The 20,793-nt window shown below is 27.9% G+C and overlaps 2 protein-coding genes and 1 long non-coding RNA gene across 5 annotated transcripts; 2 read left to right on the top strand and 1 right to left on the bottom strand.

Moving 5' to 3' along the window:
- Nucleotides 1–7,889: 7,889 nt before the first annotated feature.
- On the top strand, nt 7,890–11,702 carry LOC101498720 (soluble inorganic pyrophosphatase 4). 3 transcript variants are annotated; one of them, XM_004494947.4, is made up of 9 exons: nt 7,890–8,120; nt 9,043–9,187; nt 9,317–9,345; nt 9,917–9,982; nt 10,064–10,171; nt 10,846–10,911; nt 11,003–11,123; nt 11,262–11,343; nt 11,477–11,702. In XM_004494947.4, the coding sequence occupies exons 1-9, from the start codon at nt 7,905–7,907 to the stop codon at nt 11,517–11,519; spliced, it is 876 nt and encodes a 291-aa protein (XP_004495004.2). In that variant the 5' UTR covers nt 7,890–7,904; the 3' UTR covers nt 11,520–11,702. The 3 variants fall into 3 exon arrangements, with proteins under 3 accessions (XP_004495004.2, XP_004495002.1, XP_004495003.1); XM_004494945.4 differs by lacking the exon at nt 7,890–8,120 and adding an exon at nt 8,310–8,463; XM_004494946.4 differs by lacking the exon at nt 7,890–8,120 and adding an exon at nt 8,825–8,843.
- A 386-nt stretch (nt 11,703–12,088) lies between these two features.
- Nucleotides 12,089–12,855, top strand: LOC140919938 (uncharacterized). Its single transcript, XR_012162635.1, has 2 exons — nt 12,089–12,226; nt 12,810–12,855. It is a non-coding gene; the product is annotated as an uncharacterized lncRNA (long non-coding RNA).
- Nucleotides 12,856–14,185: 1,330 nt separating this feature from the next.
- LOC101499473 (uncharacterized) lies at nt 14,186–15,833 on the bottom strand. Its single transcript, XM_073368049.1, has 3 exons — nt 15,774–15,833; nt 15,409–15,505; nt 14,186–14,548 (listed from the first exon to the last, which is right to left on the bottom strand). The coding sequence occupies exons 1-3, from the start codon at nt 15,831–15,833 to the stop codon at nt 14,424–14,426; spliced, it is 282 nt and encodes a 93-aa protein (XP_073224150.1). The 3' UTR covers nt 14,186–14,423.
- Nucleotides 15,834–20,793: the final 4,960 nt, after the last annotated feature.

The raw sequence follows: 20,793 nt of genomic DNA on the forward strand, positions 1-20,793 counted from the left end.
AGTCTTTCAATTAAATTTAGAAAAAGATACTGTAGATGGATTTTTCAATATAAATTTCCAATAACAGTGTAAAGAAATATAAGTGAATTATTTAAAAGATGAATAAAAAATTGAGAAAGGTAATAAATAAAAATAATTATATCAAAAATCACATGAAATACTTCTTAAATGGAGAAAAAATGAAATATAAAGAGCCAGTAAATTATGTGTTATTTTTTATATTAAAGTCAGGTTAAGCATACTCCATTTGATTTTTAAGTATAATAAAAGTTGAGTCTAACAAAAGTTCATATATTTGCTTTAAATTTTAAGTCATATACAACATCAACTTTGTGTTGACATAAATTTTTTATATTTAAGATTCCAAAGATATTATTTTATCACCATTATATAAAAATAATAATTAAAAGGACAAAGTTTATTTGCATTTTTTTAAGTATTCTTAACTTAGCCAACTATAATTTTATCAAATTCATAATTTTCTCAAAATTTATTATAACCACAAAAAGTATATTTTATGTTAAGAACTATACGAAAATCATCTAAAGAAATGCACCTAATTTTTTTCTCAATTAAAAATGTTAAGAGATCATGACTACCCTATACCTCCGACTACAATCCTGAAAATACATACTATAATGCGTGATGAATTTTGTGTGTGTATGTTGTGGTCTATATGTGGAATTTTATTCAATATATAATTATATTATGACCATTTAACTTATTTTTTTAGTTATTCTACAGTTGTTTTTATGTTAAAATTTTAAATTAGAAGAATTGACTCTCTCAAAATTCATACACACAATATTATCAAAAAGAAGAACAGATTAAATTAAACATAACTGTATCAAAATATGCATATTGAGATTGACGTGCAAAGAGGTCCACATATTCATTACCCTTCAAGATCCATAGACAATACTTAAACTTGTAACTTGTGAGTATAGGAATAAATAAGAATGAACAATAATTTATGCAATAGCTGGTTGTAGGCGTTGAATAAATATATAAATACAATAAATTATCTCAACAGCCACTTTTGAGTCAAATTATTTAATAACATGTTCATAGTCTTGTATAGCAACTTTATAATTATAGAAAGTTGCTTAAATTTCATTCATGAATACGTTTAAATAAGTTAAATTTCTTAAAAACACATGAAATAATCTTTATGTATAGTCACATTATTTTTTTATCATATATTTTTACATTAAAATATTTTATTTAGATAATCATTTTTCTACCACGTACGTGGTAGGCCCAGACTCAAATACACTAGTAATTGATGATGCTAATCCTTAAATGATTAATTAAACAATTAATGTAATACAAATCCCACAAAAATTGAATAAATACTGACGGTGCTTGGTAATCTGATTGGAGGTATTTATATGTAAAAGCATAATTGTTGTAGATGGTTTTAATAGGATGTTAAAAAAACATACACTTCCGAAATTAAATATAATTAATATTTATTTGAATAAAATAGAAACAAAAATCAATAATTTATATTCTATTTAATGGTAATATATTTAAGTTATATATCATTTAATATAACTTATAATGTTTTTAATGATACAATTTATTAATCACTGAAAGTAATTTAAATAATAAATTTAATTTTTTATTAGAATTGCATAATTTAAATGTAATCAACGATCTTTTTCAATATGCGAACAAATTCACATCTTTCAAGTCAACACCCCAAAACTGCAATAAAGTACGAAAAAAACAAAATGCTTATAAATATGACAAAATTTAAGTGTTCAAAATATTTATGCATCATAATCTATAACTTTGATGAAATGAAAATCATTGATTGAAATTTATGATCGATTAAAGTTGTTAGGTCAATTTGAACAAACAAAAAAAAACTGCACCAAGACATAAATACTAAAAAGCGTCAAACTCATACAATGAAATTACAAAAAATAAAATAGGAAAGAAAAACTAAATTTATGTAGAAGTAATTTATTTAAATAAACTAAAGAAAATAAAATAAAAAACATTTGGAGGAGTGATTCTAGATCAAAAAATAGTCTTAAATCACATTTATCTAATGGAGGAAGAAGATAACTTAGGTTTTCATATTGTAGCGTTGTTATATTATTATATACACATATATTAGTTCAGGAGAATTAAAGAGTGAAATAATAATCTGTAAGACCTAACTCAAGTGACAAAATTCGATAAATTGAATATCATATTCCAGGTTAGAATTGAGGATATCACAAGTGTGTACGAATTTCTTTACAATTTCATCTAAATACAAAAATAATAATATAGACCCAAAGAAAGTGAAATAATAAGAAGACTAATAACTCTACTAACATTTGCTTCATAAGAAAAACATGCTAAAATTTGCAATTAAACACACACACAATGTAAGATAATCTTGATTACTATTTGGAATCACATGTAATGTATATACTTAATACTCGTTTGATGGTGGAGAAAGACAAATATAAATTTATTATTTATAAAATATGTTAAATTTTATCATAGTTAACTTATACAACTACGATATTTGAAGTTCGAATTTAAAATAAAACGTGGAATATAACAATATCGACATTTGTCAGTTAAACTACAAGATAAATAAATTATTAGGTTTTTCTTACCTTACCATAAAATAGAGTATCATTTTCTCACACTAATTTTTTATTATAAAAAAAGGAACTCATTTGATGGTAAAAAATAGAACTAATTTTATTATAAAGTCCATGTAATCAAAGCAGAGCCATTGGTTAATGATTATCCTATCACGAGCTTAACATTTTATCACAAATTATAAGATCTTTTTGAAATGTCACTTCAAAGTAGAATTTAAGTTATATCTTAGAGCATATAATTTTTTTCTCTTATTTGTATCATCATTATTTTAAATTAAAAAGATAAATATATATTCTTATATAATTTATAAGTTATATATATATATATAGCAACTACTTTGATTTTACGTGTGGGTCTTGAAATCGGATTTATAATATACGACATCTTTAAAAATTTATGTTAAAAAATGATTATCAAGAATAGTACCCTCTAGCTGACAAAAGTAAAAGTATTAATGAATTTTGCATCTTACACATCTTAAAATGCCTTTCCATGATGGCAGCGATACGTTACCCAATATGGTATGTGGGACTGGGCACCCACCAGCTTGCGATTACTTAATCCGGTCTTTATTCATTTTATCTTTTTTTTAGAAAATGGAGCTTTTTAATTCATAAATATTTAATATCATCGTTAAGTAGAATGAAAATAATTACTATTTCCAAACTTAACTAAATTTATAGACTTTTTCTTAATGCCTGTATTTGAAACTCAAATTGGGTACATTTGCATAATGTTTATATTTCACATGAAATATTAATGCACGTCATTAATTACGTGTTGTGGTCAATGTCGTAATACTCAATCAAAAATTTATTTTAATTTTTGTTTGTCTGGCTTTCTTTTTATGTTAAGATTTGCCTTTTTGCGGTAGTTCAATTATGCAAATAACTGCCGTTGATTATTTCAGTACCTAAGGATATAGCTCATATTTTATATATCATTTAATAAAGGTGAACGTAAATTAGATCGAACTAAATTTTATAAAGTTTGAATTTAGTTAGTCAAAATACATAAAGTATAAGTTGAATATCTGCTTTTGTCGTAACTTCATTTCAGATTTGAGTTTTACTCTTTATTAAAATAGAGGATGCTACGATACTTAAGAGTCTAGCATATTAACATTTTTAAATAATAAACTACCAAATTAATATATCAACGAAATTAAATAATTTTGTTGACTTAACATAATATTTTAAAGTATTTAATTTTATATTTTAATCATATTTTAATTATATTTTAATTATATTTTATTATAATATATTTAAATATGTCAAAAAGTAATGAAGAATAATATAGTTAAATTATTAAAAGATTAACAATTTTATAATATAGCATAAAGTATAAAATACATATAATAATAATAACGATAAATATCACTCATATTTATTTAGTAGACCGGTTAAATACACTTAAAAACTTATTTTATGATAAATAGTCTTCACAATTTTAACTAAATAGAATTATGAAAAAATCATTAACTTTATTTATTTATTTATTTATTAAATTATCTTGAGTTTAATATATTATAGATTAGATCGTAGATCCCTATCACATAATATGTCTACTCTTATTCTTATCCTCTTATTAGCTTCTTTAATTAGCCTGAGATCTTATAAAGATATTTAGTTTAGTGTGGCCGGACAACTTCTCTTTTCATTACCTTTAAGCAATTTAGGCTATAAATAATTTTCCAATTTTCAAAACAATGTTAATTCATTTTTCTCACTTTTACTCTCCAATCAATACTACTTGTTTTATTTTCAAGTCAATATCTTTTACTTTGTATTAATGTTAATAATGAATAAATTAACGAACAATAAGAGTTTAATTTAGTAAAAGTATTATTCTATTTTATAATATTTAATTATTTTTCTTATTATATGTCAAATATTTCAAACTGGAGAGTAGTTTAATTGTACGAAAGATGAAGTTTCATAATAATTTACAATTTTATAATCACTTTCTGTCATTTGTGTATAGGAAAATAAAATACTAGGAAAAAAATGAGTAAATGACAAAAGAAAGATCGACGACAAATGGAGTATTGCAACGAACTTAAGGACACCTTAAAAAGTCATTTAATCGACCTGGCCTGTTAATCTGTTTCTTAATTATTTTCTAAATTTGAAAACTTGATTTGGTCCAAATATGATAGATCTGTTACATCTGTATTCTAGCCACGTTTTCCCTTTTTAGTTTGTTATACTTTAAGTTTGGCAAAGGAAATTCAAAACGTATGTTAATAAATTATAAATGCGTTGCTAAATCATAATTGAAACGGCGTTGATGGCTGGAATGCAACAAACGGAATTAGTTAGGACATTACAGGGAGTGACAATGAGGTGCCAGCTTCTATACTTAATACAATTGCTCCCTTTTTATTTAAGATAGTCTATAAGATATAATCAAAAATAGATGTACGGTACTATGAATTCTTGTATTAATATTATTTTTTTTTTTTATCATAACTTTAGTTATTGATGATTCGATTTTGATTTACTAAAATAGGTTAATTTTTTAATATAATGTAGAAATCCTCTTTTTTTAAAATAAATTACAATCTTTTTCTTTAAATAGAGTATATATATCACTTTTATTAAAAAAAATATTTAATAGATAACTAATATGTTTATTTTATATAGAAATAGAGAAAATAAAGTATGCATGTAAATTTATCTTTTACATTGACCATCAACTAAAATTAAATATTTAAAAATTATTTAAAAAAATTAATTATAAAATAATTTTACATTGTCATTTCTTTATACTCATAAAAAATTAGAAATATAATTAATCTATTCCTTATATATAAATGTATCAAATGTTACTTTTTTATATTTAAGATAAATAATAATATTAATTTAAGTTATATTTTCAAAAATAATAATAAATATATTCAATAATTTAAAAAAGAGCCTAAATTTAGCGACTGTTTTTCTTTTCATAGATTTTTTTAAATTACAGACGAGTAAGTAATTAATTAATCAACACCCCCTTATGTTGCTTCTACGCACTTCATCTGATTCCTCCATGACGGTGGAGCTCGCGTCCTGTGGAGCAGCGCTACGTAATACACACTAGAATATTTGGTCATATGGTAAATTGTTAATACTATTTAAAATTAGTGATTAATTTTCCGTAAAATTTATGTTTAAATTGTTAAACTAAATATTATATATTTGATTTGAGTTTGAAATCATGTTGTACGATTTTTTATTATTTTATTTATAAATTTAAAAAAGTTAAAGTTAAATTATTTTATATGGAAAATCCATCAGAAAATATTTATAATATAATTATTGTCTTAAGCAATTACAAAAATACAATAATATATTAAAATTAATAACTCTATTTATTTATTAGTGTAAAATTAACTTACATATATATAATCTATTTTTTCGTAAAACTAATATACCATTTCTGAGTTTTTTGTTATTATATTCATGAATTTGTTGAAAATAAGTCTAACACAATTAATAAATTGTAAACAAATTTCACTTAAATTTTTAAATAATTTATAATTTTATTTATGAACTTTAAAAAATTTATCATTGATCATCAAATTAAAATTTTTATTACAAATTATTTAAAAGTTTAAAATTATATTTAATTTTCTATTTAAAATAAGAGATATTATGAGAAGAAAAAAAACACACACACACGGTTAATATAAACTAGTTTTACACATCTAATAAATATTGAGTAATTGATGATTTATAATTAAAAAAGTGATTATTCAATAAAAATTTGAATAAGTGATTAGGATGACATAGTATTTTATACTATTATTAAATACGGTATTGTTAATTATTTACTTATATTTAATTTAAAAAATATTTTGGTCTAAAAAAATAAAAAAATATAATTATGTATATATTTGATTTGATTTTGATTGAGGATTAATAGTAGTGCACGCAACATGATCCGCACCTCTTTCGGCGAATATCCGTTTTGGCACAAAATTAAGTGTATAATCATGATGAGTGTATGTGTATCGGATACAACATAACATAACAAGACCGTTGGTTGGAGGTTCAAATTGCACCGCACGACCATTAGGAATGCCATATCCGTCAACTCTGAGAATGTGGGCCCACCTACACCCAATCACATCACAGCTCAACACACAGATATTTTCCCCATATCATCGGAATATGCGGATAAGATATGCTGATTCATGCTGAATAAGAATAATTAAGGCACTACTATTTTCTCTTTGGATAAGTTTCTAACATCTACGACACTCGTTAAGTAAGGGTTAGGCATTCATGAGCATAAAATTACTACTATTAATGTTAGGCACTAGTATACACTTTCTTCTTGCTTACCATATAACCTTTTGTAATTTGTTTTTCGCTTATAAGCTTTTTGTAGTTTTCACATGGATACTCCACCGTTACTTTTTACTCTATGCAAAACAAAATTAGCCAATATTTAAGTTCTTTTTATTTAGATGTGCAATAAACATCAAGAAAACACAATTAAGACCTACCCAAATTCGGCAACAAAAAAAATTAAATAAATTTTGTATCTAAAATGTTTTTTAAATAATAATATCTTAAATATTTTTTATTAAATATTTTGTCTTTAATTTTAAGTCAATTTATATGTATTTTTCCTAATTTTTTTTTTGTCAAAAATATGAATACAATAATTTTTTAGTAATTAATGACAAATAAACTTTAGATCTATGTAAAAAATTAATTATTTAAATAAAACGAAAGAAGAATAATTTAAAACGAATAAAAATATCTCTAAATTAGAATATCTTAGGAATGAAAATGGTACTACATTTTAAAAAATTAGTATTACTTAGTATAAAAAAAAATTGGATATAACTAATGAAGTTTATCACGCTTTTTTTTAAAAAACAAATCAAGTTTTACACTAATAATTAATAAAGATAATTTAATAATATATTTTTTAATTTATTATTTTTTCTTCCTATTACAATGCGAGAATGAAAATTTATTATTAATTTTATACACACTCTCTTTTATTATATTTTTTAAAATTGAGTATCTTTTACGTAGAGGTGGCTACACTAATATTTGAAAGCACACAAAATTAAAAGGTTTAACAAATTATTCTTAAAAAGTAAAAATGTTAGTGCATGTTGAAGTTGGAGCGGTCAATTAGAAGAGACAGATGGTAGTTTGAAGTAAGTAATATTAAGTAATTTCCGTAAGAAGTTTAAAAAAAAAAAAAAAAAGGAAAAAGTAACGTTGAAATCGTAGAATGGGAAATACGAAGGGAAGGTAAGAAAAATAGTTGGATTGGATGAATATATGCCCCTTACCTTTTTAATTTTATTTTCCTTAAACAAGAAAGAGAGCGGGAAGAGAACGCGTCGCGTACACCTCACATCTTCTCATTTCTCCTTTGCTCCTCCACTACTTAATAATAACACCATCCTCCCATTCTTTGCATTCTCAACAAGCATTCTTCCTCTCTCTCTCTCTCTCTCTCTCTGCTTCCTCTTCACTCTTCTTTCTCAACTGTCGGTGAGTTTCTATTTTCACTAGGGTTTCTTTTTATCATTTTTGCTCCGAAACCACTTCTCGCGACATAACATTTACTCTTTTATTTTATCAATTTATTAATTTTTATTATTATTAAAATAATGTAACAGTTACTTTGCTTGTTTGATCGTTTTGCTGATGCGCCGTTTTTTAAAAGCTCCTGTAGCGTTACTCCAAAGTTAAATACTTCAGATCTATGGTCGTTTTGAGTTTTTATCTGCCGTTTTTCTTTTTTCTTATGTTATATATTTTTCTCAATTTGTAACTGTTGATGCCCAAGCGTTTTGTTTAGCGAATGGATTCTGAATCGGAAACTGTTCAACTGGTTGGTTCTATTCATTTTTGCAATTTCACTATTCAACAATTCTTTTTTGTTGTTGTTAATCTTAAGAAACATGTTTTCTTTGCTTTCTAAAGGGTATTTTTGAGGTATCAGTTGAAGTGACTGATAGCGTAATGATTGTTAATTTTGTAACTCGTGATTGTGACCGATACCAGAGCACTTCAGATTGAAGTGCGCATCTTGTGTTTCACACCTATACATGTGGTTATGATCACATCCATTTTTTCAAATCATTACCTGTGTCTACATCTCCATGCCATGGCTGTGTCGGTTCTTCATAGATATTGAGGGCGAAAAGCAGCTCCAGCTTTTTTTTATATATGTTTGATTATTTCAAATTCAATTAGTTTAAGCATCAAATGGTGTGATTGACTTTTTTTTTAATTTTTTTTTTTATCTCTTTCTGCTATCAGTTACATTTTTTTGAAAATTGTTTTGTGGGGTAATCCTAGAAAGGTTCAAGATCAAATTTTGAGTTTTTTATTTCTCAAATATTTGTGAAATTATGTCCAAAAAATATAGTGATGGATCTGATTATAATTTTTGTTTATTGTTTTTTAGGCTGCAGATATGGCTCCACCCATTGAGACCCCAAACAAGGTTCACACCTCTAACTATACCTCACCTCCACCTCTTAATGAGAGGATCCTTTCATCCTTGACTAGGAGATCCGTTGCTGCACACCCTTGGCATGATCTTGAGATAGGTAAACAATTTTACCTAAAAAATTGTGGTTTGATTTCATCACAATGTGCTGCTACTCTGTTTCTTTTCTTTACTTATTCTGTAGTAATGCTTAATTTTGTGTTCTAATGGTCTTTTCCCGATAATGCAGGGCCTGAAGCACCAAAGATCTTCAACTGTGTAAGCATGCTGGACACGAATTTATGATGAGTTGTATTATGTTTCTTAGCATAATAGAATTGCTTAGTTGACAACTAGTCACACCCTTTTTCCCTGCTCTAATATTAACAGATCATTAAATGTTTACTGAGATTTGGGCTACCGATTAACACATTGGATAGTTCTGATATCAGTTTCATCCCTGCTTTATCTTGTTAGGCAGTATTATTATAAGAAATGGCACTCCTGTTATATTGCTGACCTGTTTGATTACTCGAATACAAATCTGATTTAGTTTGTTGAATGCAAATCTTGTTAGTCTTTATTATCTGTTTGTTTTTAAAATTTCCTCTGTTCTCATTGCATGATATGAAATGGTGTGTCAAAACTTTTTCAAAATTGCATTGTCATTTTTTCCAATCACAATTTAGCTGCTCCTCTTTTTGAACTCGTACATTCTTAGGTTTCTATATATTATAATGTGCATGTTGTGAGCTGGAACTGCTATTTCCTATATAGGACATGGAATAAGATCTTCATTAAAGAATCTGATTTGTGAATGCTTCATTTGTGAAATGTCATGAATTTGTAGGTGGTTGAAATTGGGAAAGGAAACAAGGTGAAATACGAGCTTGACAAAAAAACTGGACTTATTAAGGTGATTATGGTTGCCTAGCTCTTTGCTCACTTTGATGTTTTTGTTTCTATTTTGTATTGCTGAGCATGATTCTATATGCAGGTTGACCGTGTACTTTACTCATCAGTTGTGTATCCTCACAACTATGGGTTTATCCCCCGCACTATTTGTGAGGATGGCGACCCTATCGATGTCTTGGTTATTATGCAGGTACTTATATCTTTCTTATATTGTTCATTTCCCTTTGCAAATTAACTAGCTTTTTGTGATGATTTCATTTGATGTTAGATCAAATGTCCGCCACATATTTGTGCAAACCTGTTCTCTGATTTGGATTTAGCTACTAGTTGCTATGAGATTTGCCTAGTTATTCATCGTGTTCCAAAAAAAACATGCGTATATTGAAAAATAAATCTAAAGTTATGTGCTTTTATCAATATTTTTGTACTACAATTCTTGTGCTAGACAATTTAGCCAAATTGTTCTTATTGGAAGGCTTTTCAAAAATAGATTGTATAAATAATAACAATCAACTTCTTACCAGCTATGATTTCAGATGCAAGAAGTTGGAGGCGTCAATATTTTAACCAATATATCAATATTTTGATTATTGTAGTATTTGATAAATTAATCTTCGTAAATTTAAATTTAAATAGCCTTAACATATGGAGCCTTATTTTATCAAACTAAGCACTGACAATCCAAAATTTTAGCCAGCTCAAGGTGATAAAAATGTGCAAATGTGAATAAATTTCATAATATGGCTACTGTATGGTATCGATTCAAAGAGAGGATCAAGTAATAAACTGACTTCATCCAGTATTAGTCTATTAGATTTAGTGCGTCTTTACTGCTTTGGAATGCTAATTATTGTGCTAAAACAGGAGCCAGTTCTTCCTGGTTGCTTTCTTCGAGCCAAAGCTATTGGACTCATGCCTATGATTGATCAGGTATGTGAGACAATCCCTTTCCCCTTTCCCGAACAGCAATAACTTCTCTTTTGATTAGTATTGATCAACCACTTATTCTTATAAAATTCAGGGCGAGAAAGATGACAAGATAATTGCTGTTTGTGCCGATGATCCTGAGTACAGGCATTACAATGACATCAATGAGCTCCCTCCACATCGTTTAGCTGAAATTCGTCGTTTTTTTGAAGACTGTATCCTTCTGAAAATTTCAAATTCTGCTATTATTATTTTTCAGTATATCTACTACACTGAAATACATTGATGTTTCTATTAAGTGCAGCATATATGTGAAACTATTTTTATAATTTTCCTTCATAAAATGTAATTAGACAAAAAGAACGAGAACAAGGAAGTTGCGGTAGACGACTTTCTTCCTTCCTCAACTGCATATGAAGCAATTGAGCATTCCATGTAAGCAAACAATGATCTGATTCATGCATACTGAACCATTTGATGTATTCCAGGATTTCAGTTTTCATGTTCTCTTCTAATGCATGCTAAAGGATAATTAAGAGTTCATAATCTTTTTTTTGTGTGTGTGAAGGTCCTTGTATGCGGACTACGTTGTGGAGAGCTTGAGGCGGTAGTGTTGATGCAAATGGATTTTGTTTGGACGTGAAGATATCTTTTGATGACTGCCATTTTATATTTTTATAATCATGATTACGACGAAAAAAAAAAGATTATTATCGTAATCCTATCCTATAGCATGTAAATTTGTCTGACAACACATGCATATTCTAAAGAAATTTGTGCTCAATTTTTGATTATGTTTGTCGAATGTCAAATGATATGTTCGGATATTAAATATATTAAAATCAATTCTTTCCTCCCAAATCCAACCCAAACTTCATATTTGACGAATTATCAACGTAATGCTGTCATTCATTAATGTTTTTTACATTGAAACCGATTTGAAAAAAAATAAAAACCGCTTAAAATTGAAATAAGTTGAATAATAATTTTTGTTTTGGATCTCTTTCTTTTGAAATTGACAAAGTTAGATATTGGATTTGTTTTAATATGAACCAAATCAGAATCTTTATATAACTAATATAAGATGTTAAGTGCTTAATAGTGGTGAGTTGGAAAAAGCCTGTCAATGTGAAATCTCAGTTTGCAAATGGAAAATGCCTACCTAATCTAACTGAAGGACCACAAACTGCTAGTTATGTCCACTTCAAGGACCGAAATAACACATTTGTCTTATATATGATACATAGGAGGAAAAGGTTGAGAAAGCAAAATATTATCTCTGCTAGGTGGATGCCAGTACTTGTGCAAATGACGTGTCGTAAGAAATGTCTTCTCTTTTTAGCCTTTTGTAAAATAACCTGCTAACTTACACTAGTATATGTTTGAATTAGGATCCGAACTATCTTTTGTCTTGATCTACTACTTATATGTTAATTATAATTAATAATGGAAGTTTTTAAAATTACTAATCAAATATACACCCATTTAAGATTTCTTTTACAAATTAAGAAAAAAATTCTTTTACAAATTTACGTTTTCATAGGATAGTTTAATGAGATTCTTCAACTAATACTGATATATCTTAACATATTTATTAGGAGAGATTATGCCTTTAAACAGATCTCCTTACGTCAAATGATTAATCTATGACCTTTGAGTAGAGGATACCTTGGGAAAAAAAAATAATAAAAAAAAAAATCTAATTTAAGAATTTGTTTCTTTGTCATATCCAATGTTTTATTCGTACTAGCTAGTATTAAGTTGCCTCAAAATAAATAAGGAGTTTTATCACTATAATTTTGTGTGTATATTGATACATTTTTAGAATATCTGACATAAATTAAATATTTATTGACTTTATACACATATGATAATAGAGCTTGTTTTCTTTTATAAAATAGAGAGGATCGTTTGGTGATAGCAGCAAAATGGTGAAATGAATGTTTTGGCCTAAGTAGAGGTGGTTGTGTTGGATAGTTTTTGATGGCGACGTTTGCAAAGGGTGCTACTGCCAACAAAGGTGAATAAAAGAGATTGAAAGTGCCATACGAACATTTTTGTTTTTTTGGGTCTAAATATGGCATACGAACATTGGGTCTCGCGCAAGTGTGTCGTAAATCTCGGGTACCAAATCCGATTCTTTAACATAAAAAAGTGTCATACTATAGATACTACACTATTAAAATGTAACGATATTGTCATTAAATTTTAGATCAATTAAAATATAATGATATTATCTTCAAACTTTAAATTAATTAATAAATATCGAAAATGTTAATATATTATATATCGAATTGGAATTCAAAATTTTAGAATTATATGTAAAATTCTGATAGTAATTTTATCTGACAAATAAAATGCAATGATATTAAATAATCACCGGATTGATAGTGTATATACCATGTGAAAAATGAATAAAGTAAAATATGATTTTTTTATAAATAAATAAACGTATATAACAAATATATGAACCTCTTGAATTCATATACCAACAAGTAAGCTTCTAAATAGCAAATATTTTTCAATGTTAAAATAATTTTTTTTTTAAATTCCAATCTTCCAACTTAAATAGTCAAAATTAAATTTATCCTTTCATAAATATTATACTCTATCACTCCCCTTGAATCTTTGGCTTATTTATCAAAATCAACCTTTCGCCGAAATAAGATATTACTAAAAGTGGTTAGTTAGATTCTTCGGTAGAGATTAAATATTGACAAGTTGGTGAATACTTCGCACCAATAATATGATTGTAAAAAAACTTTCATCCAAACATATCCAAAAGAAATTCTTTTCTTTTTCCTCACATTTGGAGATAAAAAAAGCCCACTTGTTACCAGGGAACTACTAGGGGAGAAATAAATAGTAAGCATGTGTCATCTTTGTTTTGTAGATTTTGTAACAGACTCTGACTTCTCTAGTCTCTCTATCCAACCATAGTTGCCATATCTAACTAATGTGATTTGAGAATATATGAATCAGCTGGAATATACAAAAAAAATGGTTATGGCCATGAAGGTAATAAGATACCTGGTGAATGGTGATGAAGTATTGAAGGTGACAGACAGCCATTGATTAGATGGTGAAAGTTCTATGATATTTGTGAGATTTTAAGTCTAATGAAACTATAGAAGAGTGACTATGTTAGAAACTTTGAATACTTGCATTGCAGAGATAAATGCCAGGTGGAAAACAATTTAAGAACAGTTTGGAATTGTTTTTTATTGAGAAAATGCATCATCATACTACCAAAAAAATTATTATTAACACTTCTCCAAGAGTAACACAAATCTGTTATTCAAAGGTAGATAGCAGCAAAAAGAAATTGAAGGTTGTTTGTGTGATACATCGTAAAGTTGTCCATGAATTGCAGGCTGGTCAACAAGATGCCGCAACTATGATTGTTCGAAGGACGCTACTGATTCCATGACATGAATCATAACTATAATAGAATAGCTAGTCCATATGCAATCAATTTCCAGCATATGCTCAATAAACTTCTTGACATACACGAGTTAGGACTTGTTTGATTCTTTTGTATCAACATGTCTCCAAGGGTTGAGAGCTTCTCTAACTGCCTGAGCTTCTGGGGAATTCTCCCAGGCACGCTTTTCTGACTCCAAAACGGTTACTTTGTCATCTGCACAATGCACAGAAAAGTGGAACAAATTCAAACTTTGAAAAGCTATACCTATGACGAAGACAAAATCCATAAGAAAACAATTATTGAATACATATATATATATATATATATATATATATCCTCTTCATATGCAAAATATTGAGCTAATTGAGCAATTTGACCATAATAAATAATGTACAAGACACAGGGGCCTTTGTTTAGATTTATGTAGATTTATTTGAAAATAACATTTAAAAGAATACAATGAAGGGGATTCCGGGTCATTTTTTTAAAATTATTCGCCAAACATTTGTTGCTCCTAGGAATTATTTTAGAGTAGAGTATAGAGGTAGTTACAGAAATTATAAAAAGAAACTGAGTAAAATTTCATACCCACCTCATGGGAATCTATTTTCCCAACCTTCTACTGGGAATAAAAACCATGGGAATGTAAAAGTTATTTATTTTTTCATGGAAAACTTTAATATCCAATAATATTTTTTTTTACCAAACATGGGAATTCATAGTCCCTACCTTTATATGATGGGCCCCATGATATTTCCCAAAAATCCCTTTTCATTGGAAGACCATGATATTACCCAAATCCAAAACTCAAAATCCACAACATTATGGAGTGGTGTATCTAGTAGTAATGGTGGAATGGCAATATATTTTATTTACTTAAGATAGTAATCTAGTAACTAGAACCACTATATCCTGCTACTCTACAACCCAAAAGGCCATATCATATCAAACAATAATATGTAATTATAATAGATTTTCTAAAGCAGTATCAATAAGACCACAAAATAGAAAAGACAAGAAAAATGCAAAGGTTGCAAGAGCATTTAAAGAATGAGAAAGGAAATTTCTCTCACAGAAACCAGTTTTGACCATGAAGAATTCCATAGAAGCCCCAACCAAAGCCGATGCGACCCCAATCTTCAAGTACCAATCGAGAAACTTCATTTTCAACTGGATGAAATTGAAATTGCAACAATGATTATTGAATAAGATTTGAATAATAACAGTAAAGCTCAATCTGGACGTTAAAATCATAATTTGACTGGATAATTGTATAGTTAGTCCAGACTAAATCCAACAAAATTTTAGATAGCTTAAAGTTATATAATTGAGGTTTGAACTTATTATAGAAAACTACAATCATTGCGTATCACTAATTTAGTTTCAAACTTCATCATTCACAAGCACTTGAAATAATAAATAGCAGTTCAGTGTGTACAATGAGCGAATCGAAGAATGCCAAAGCCACGTTAAACCTAACACCATCACATGATAACATGATTTGGCCATTCTAAATTTAAGATTAACATGAACACATAGTTTAAAGAACAGAAAGAAATATCCCAGGAATAAGTTTTAGAACACATGCATCTGGTCCAGCATGGGCACAGTTCAGTTGAAAAAGAAAACTAAACCTGAACCAAACCAGGTTCTTTTGTTTGGTGCATCAGGGTTTAGATGAACACATAGTTTAAAGAACAGAAAGAAATATCCCAGGAATAAGTTTTAGAACACATGCATCTGGTCCAGCATGGGCACAGTTCAGTTGAAAAAGAAAACTAAACCTGAACCAAACCAGGTTCTTTTGTTTGGTGCATCAGGTTTTGTATTTTCAGGCCAAACTGGTTTCAACCGAACTGCTCCTACGCGAACCAAGCTAAAATGCAGCAGTAAGAACCAGACTGAACCGAACATCTACCTATATGAACCAAACAAAACTATTTTTCAGTGCCGAACTGGTTTTGAACTATGAACTGCCATGCAGGGAAGATTGTTTTTTTCTTTTTACAAAGATAAGAAATATGTGGCCAGGTTAATCTTAATTTACTATTTTCACTAGTGAGTATAAGTATAACAACTTTCTATAATCAAACAGCAAAGATGGACAATGCATAGTTTCATTGCTAAAATCACATAAAGTTGGCAACAACAACAAGAGTTGGGCAACATCAGATGGTAAGGTAAGTTTAGAACCTATTAACTACTGGTTACAACTATACATAAATCACAAGATCATTTCATACACGACAAAATCAAAGTTGAAGGAAGAAATAATCCAGGCATGATCATATTCAATATATATAAATAAATAACTTATCAAGAATTGCATGTCAACATATTGGTAAAATTAATCAGGTGTGGAAAGGCGCCATTCTTGTTACTTTTGTTGCTGTATTCAATGAACATGAGAAATAGTGCATCATTCATATTTTGGAAAATACATACGGGTGTGAATTGAAGATAGAAATCTTACATGACAGGACATATAGTCAAACACAGAAAAGCGATTAAAAACTGGAATTAATAACTTTGCTTCTCATGATAATATGGGAATATAATTGCAAGTTAATTCTGACTAAAGATAAAGCAATTTATCATCAATGAGAGCTTTTGAACCTGAAAGCTGCTGCAGTAATATCACGAAGGTACAGAGAAAGTTGCTGTGAACCAACACCAAGCAGATGCAGCTCCGGTATAGTGCAGCAAACCGGAGGTGGAATAGAAACTAATACTCCTCCAAGTTTACCTACACAATAAAGATAAATTAGCATGTGCTGAAGGAAATATACAAAAAAATATTGTCAAATGTCGAGCTGTGAAAGTTGAATTCTGTCCTAGATTCCTAGTATATAAATTAATCATCTGAACAACTATCACTCACATTGGCATAACAACCACAAGGCTCTTTTATTAACCTATCACAGTATATAAATGTTTCTAATTTGCATATAAACTGAGATATAGAAGAACCAAAAAGAAAGATTGTAGATGAGCTGAAATTTTGAGAAAGACTGTAACAGGAGGAAAACAACAATTTCTCAAATTTAACATCTCAAACAAAACCACCCTTTAAACGATTTATCGCATACATTCCTCCAACAGCAACAAACAAAACAAGCCCATAAATAGAAATACAGTGCAGCAAAAACCAGGCACGTTGGAAATATGCGCGTAAGACAATGTGATGAATCATTAAAAAATTTCCAAGAGTAGGGCAGAACGAATATGCCAATCAAGACCCAAAAAAAGAGTGTTTCATAGAAAAATGTCTACAATATATTAATATAATGCAAACTTACTTGGCCTACTATTTCTTAATTCGCACGTAATGAAGCATAAAAATTTGCAGCATTTTATTGGTAGTGATATACTGTAATGTACTATTGCATCAACAAAGACTAAATTACAAGGAATTTTGAAATAGGAGAAACCTTCAATGTTATGACAGAAATGAAAACCATATACATGACTCATAAGGACTCTGATATCTGAATGCAATACAACTTTTAAAGGGGGGTTACGGAAACAAGAGACTATGGAGGCAAGCAAACAATAGGAAACTTTTACACCATAACATCCTTCCACAACTTGGTAGGAGTATCTCACTCAGTGAGATTTCTTTTGGATATTCCAAAAGAAACCATCAGATGATGATCTATTCATTATGTGTAAAAAACAAAAAATGAGAAAAGGAAAACCATGAATAAAATTCTTAATTCAACTTCTAATCCAAAATGTTTAAAACCAAATTCTATTTTCTTCAAAGAATTTAGTTTTTATATATTGGCCGTGGAAAGGTTTTTTACACCTTCATTCAATCATAACAATTGGATCATAAAGAATGTTTGACTTTAACCATAACTATTTCTAAAGTCATCCGTATGATATCCATATGATATGAGTGGTTGTGATTTGTCGATATAGTAAAACTTTTTACACTAAAGGTGAGTCTTAGAATCTAAAAGCCAAGTAATAAATACAACAAATAACAAGAAATATATTAGTGATTAAAAATTATAAAAGCCAAAAAATAGTAATTAATGAATTTAATGAAGGGACAACCTGAGACTAAGCACAAGGAATGCATCAAAAAATTACAACCACAAATTCTGCAACATAGAAGAACAATAGGAAGAAGCCCAACAAAGAAAAAATCCAAAGAAAATGTACACAGGTAATAGTAATTAGTAGCAACAAGTGAGGAAATTAAATTAGAAGCGCACTTAGAAATTGAGATATACCTTAGAAACCATAATTCAAGAAAAATTGAAATAAATCATAACAACTTAAAATCGAGACACTCGTAGGAACCACACAAGACAGAAAATGGAGATATAGATTGAAGTGGCAGACGTGAATAGATGCACCTGAGCTTTGGACACAGCGGTGAGGAACGTTCAGACGACGACGGCGCTGAATTAGAGGGAGCCACTATCGACTGAAACACTGGGCTATGGGTGTAAATGAAGGAGTGGATTTTGTAGAGGAAGAATAGAGGGATTTAATGGTGGGGTAGTGTGGCCAACGGAGGTTGGAGCGAGGCGGTGGGTCGCCGGAAGTAGACCGCTGAGGTGGTGGATTTGTGTTGGGGATGAAGAAAAAATGAGTTGATAGTGTGGTTATATGAATTTTTTAAGCTTAATTGAAGTTTCTGAACCTAATTTTTACCGATTGATTACCTTATTTTAAAAAATTTTGGTCCCTGGCTTAATTATTTTTTAACTAACGATTTGACTTAATATTAAACCACGTCACATACACTTACATAAAATAGAATGTTATTAATTATTTATATACTATTAATTAAATTAAAAATTTAAATTTTTACTGTATTTTATTTTAATTTTATTTTAATTTTATTAAATTTATGATATCATATTATATGTCATGTAGTTTATATTATTTTTTATTTATTAAAAAATTAAAAGACAATATTAAAATTAGCGTGGTTCATTTTATAAATAAAAATAAAAATTGAAATTAAATCAACTTTTTAATAAACCAAACTATGAGCAATAATGATGTCTTATATGAGAGTACACCCTGTCAATGCCATGTTAGTAGATGACTAGACAAAAACTAAGATCACATTAACATCATCCTTTTTTTCTCAAAGAAATTACAAATACAATGATTCATTAATGCATTAATAATGTTTATCGGATTGTTATTTTAATTAAGATTTAAACTCAAATTTTTCGAATGATTCATCCTCAATTAAAATCGATTATTTGTTTCGTTATAGTTTCAATATTATGTATTAAGTAATCTTTGTAAGAGTATTAATATAGGTAAACTATCATTTTAGTTCTTGAAAGGGTAGCGTCCTATCACTTTGATCTCTGAACTCCGTAAAAAATACAAATTAATCGTCGAATCATCAAAATAGTTTACGAAAGATAGAATTTAATATTATAGAATTAAAATGTTAATGATTAAACTGATTAACTATTTGATTATTCGAAGGTTAATTTGAATTTTCGATTGAGTTAAAGACTAAAATAATATTATTTTGTACTTTCAATAACTAAAATGATAGTTTTCCCGTATTAATATTTATAAATATACTTTAAAAAATTAATGTTTACAAATAGAAATAGATATAGATATAGTTATAGTGTAAAATGTTAATTACTAATTCAAGTCTCCTAAGATTTTATTTAAAAAATTAAGTTTAATTGTAGTTATAATCTTTTATTTTTATCAATTCACGAAATTTATTAGCTATTTTAAAATCTGACATTTTTTGTCGTTCATTATAATTTTTTAACTAAAAACGACAATATAACATATTTTAAATAATGTGGCATATGATACGAATGGAAAAATAATTAACATTCATGAAATCGTAATAAAACCTTATAAAAACTCCACTTTCAACTTCATAAATTATTTATTTTTATAATTTAATTAATGTCATATGTATAATTAATATATTTTAATGATTCTATGTCATAAAATTATAAGTCACATTATTTAAAATATATTAAATTATTATTATTTTAATTAAAAATTTTAATAAAAAATAAAAATTGTTGACTTTTATAATGAAGTGACCTATTTCATCAACGAGTAATAGTAGAGATAATAAATTTATAATTAAACCTAAATTTTAATACCTGAGATAAAATATGAATGTAGTAAAAGTGTGTTAATAAAGCAGCAAAATGGACTAAATTAGTGCGTGGAAAGAATTAATTCACTGGGGAAAATGTCGCAAAACTCGTATATAAGAGCATTATGAAATAATGTAATAGGATGTTATGATTGAATGAATGGATTCTCTTTCTCCCTCTTCTTTCCCATTTTCGAGTCATGTTTCTATAATCCATGGAATATGGTGGAATGAAAGTGAAATAAAATGGTAACTAACGAGGTACTAATGTTTGAATATTTTAAAAATTACTTAAGTGGGTGTGATTGATAGAAATTTTATTGTCTTCTTTATTTCATTTCCT

This window comes from Cicer arietinum, chromosome 4 (assembly GCF_000331145.2).
Source record: "Cicer arietinum cultivar CDC Frontier isolate Library 1 chromosome 4, Cicar.CDCFrontier_v2.0, whole genome shotgun sequence".
Taxonomy (NCBI): Eukaryota; Viridiplantae; Streptophyta; class Magnoliopsida; order Fabales; family Fabaceae; genus Cicer; species Cicer arietinum.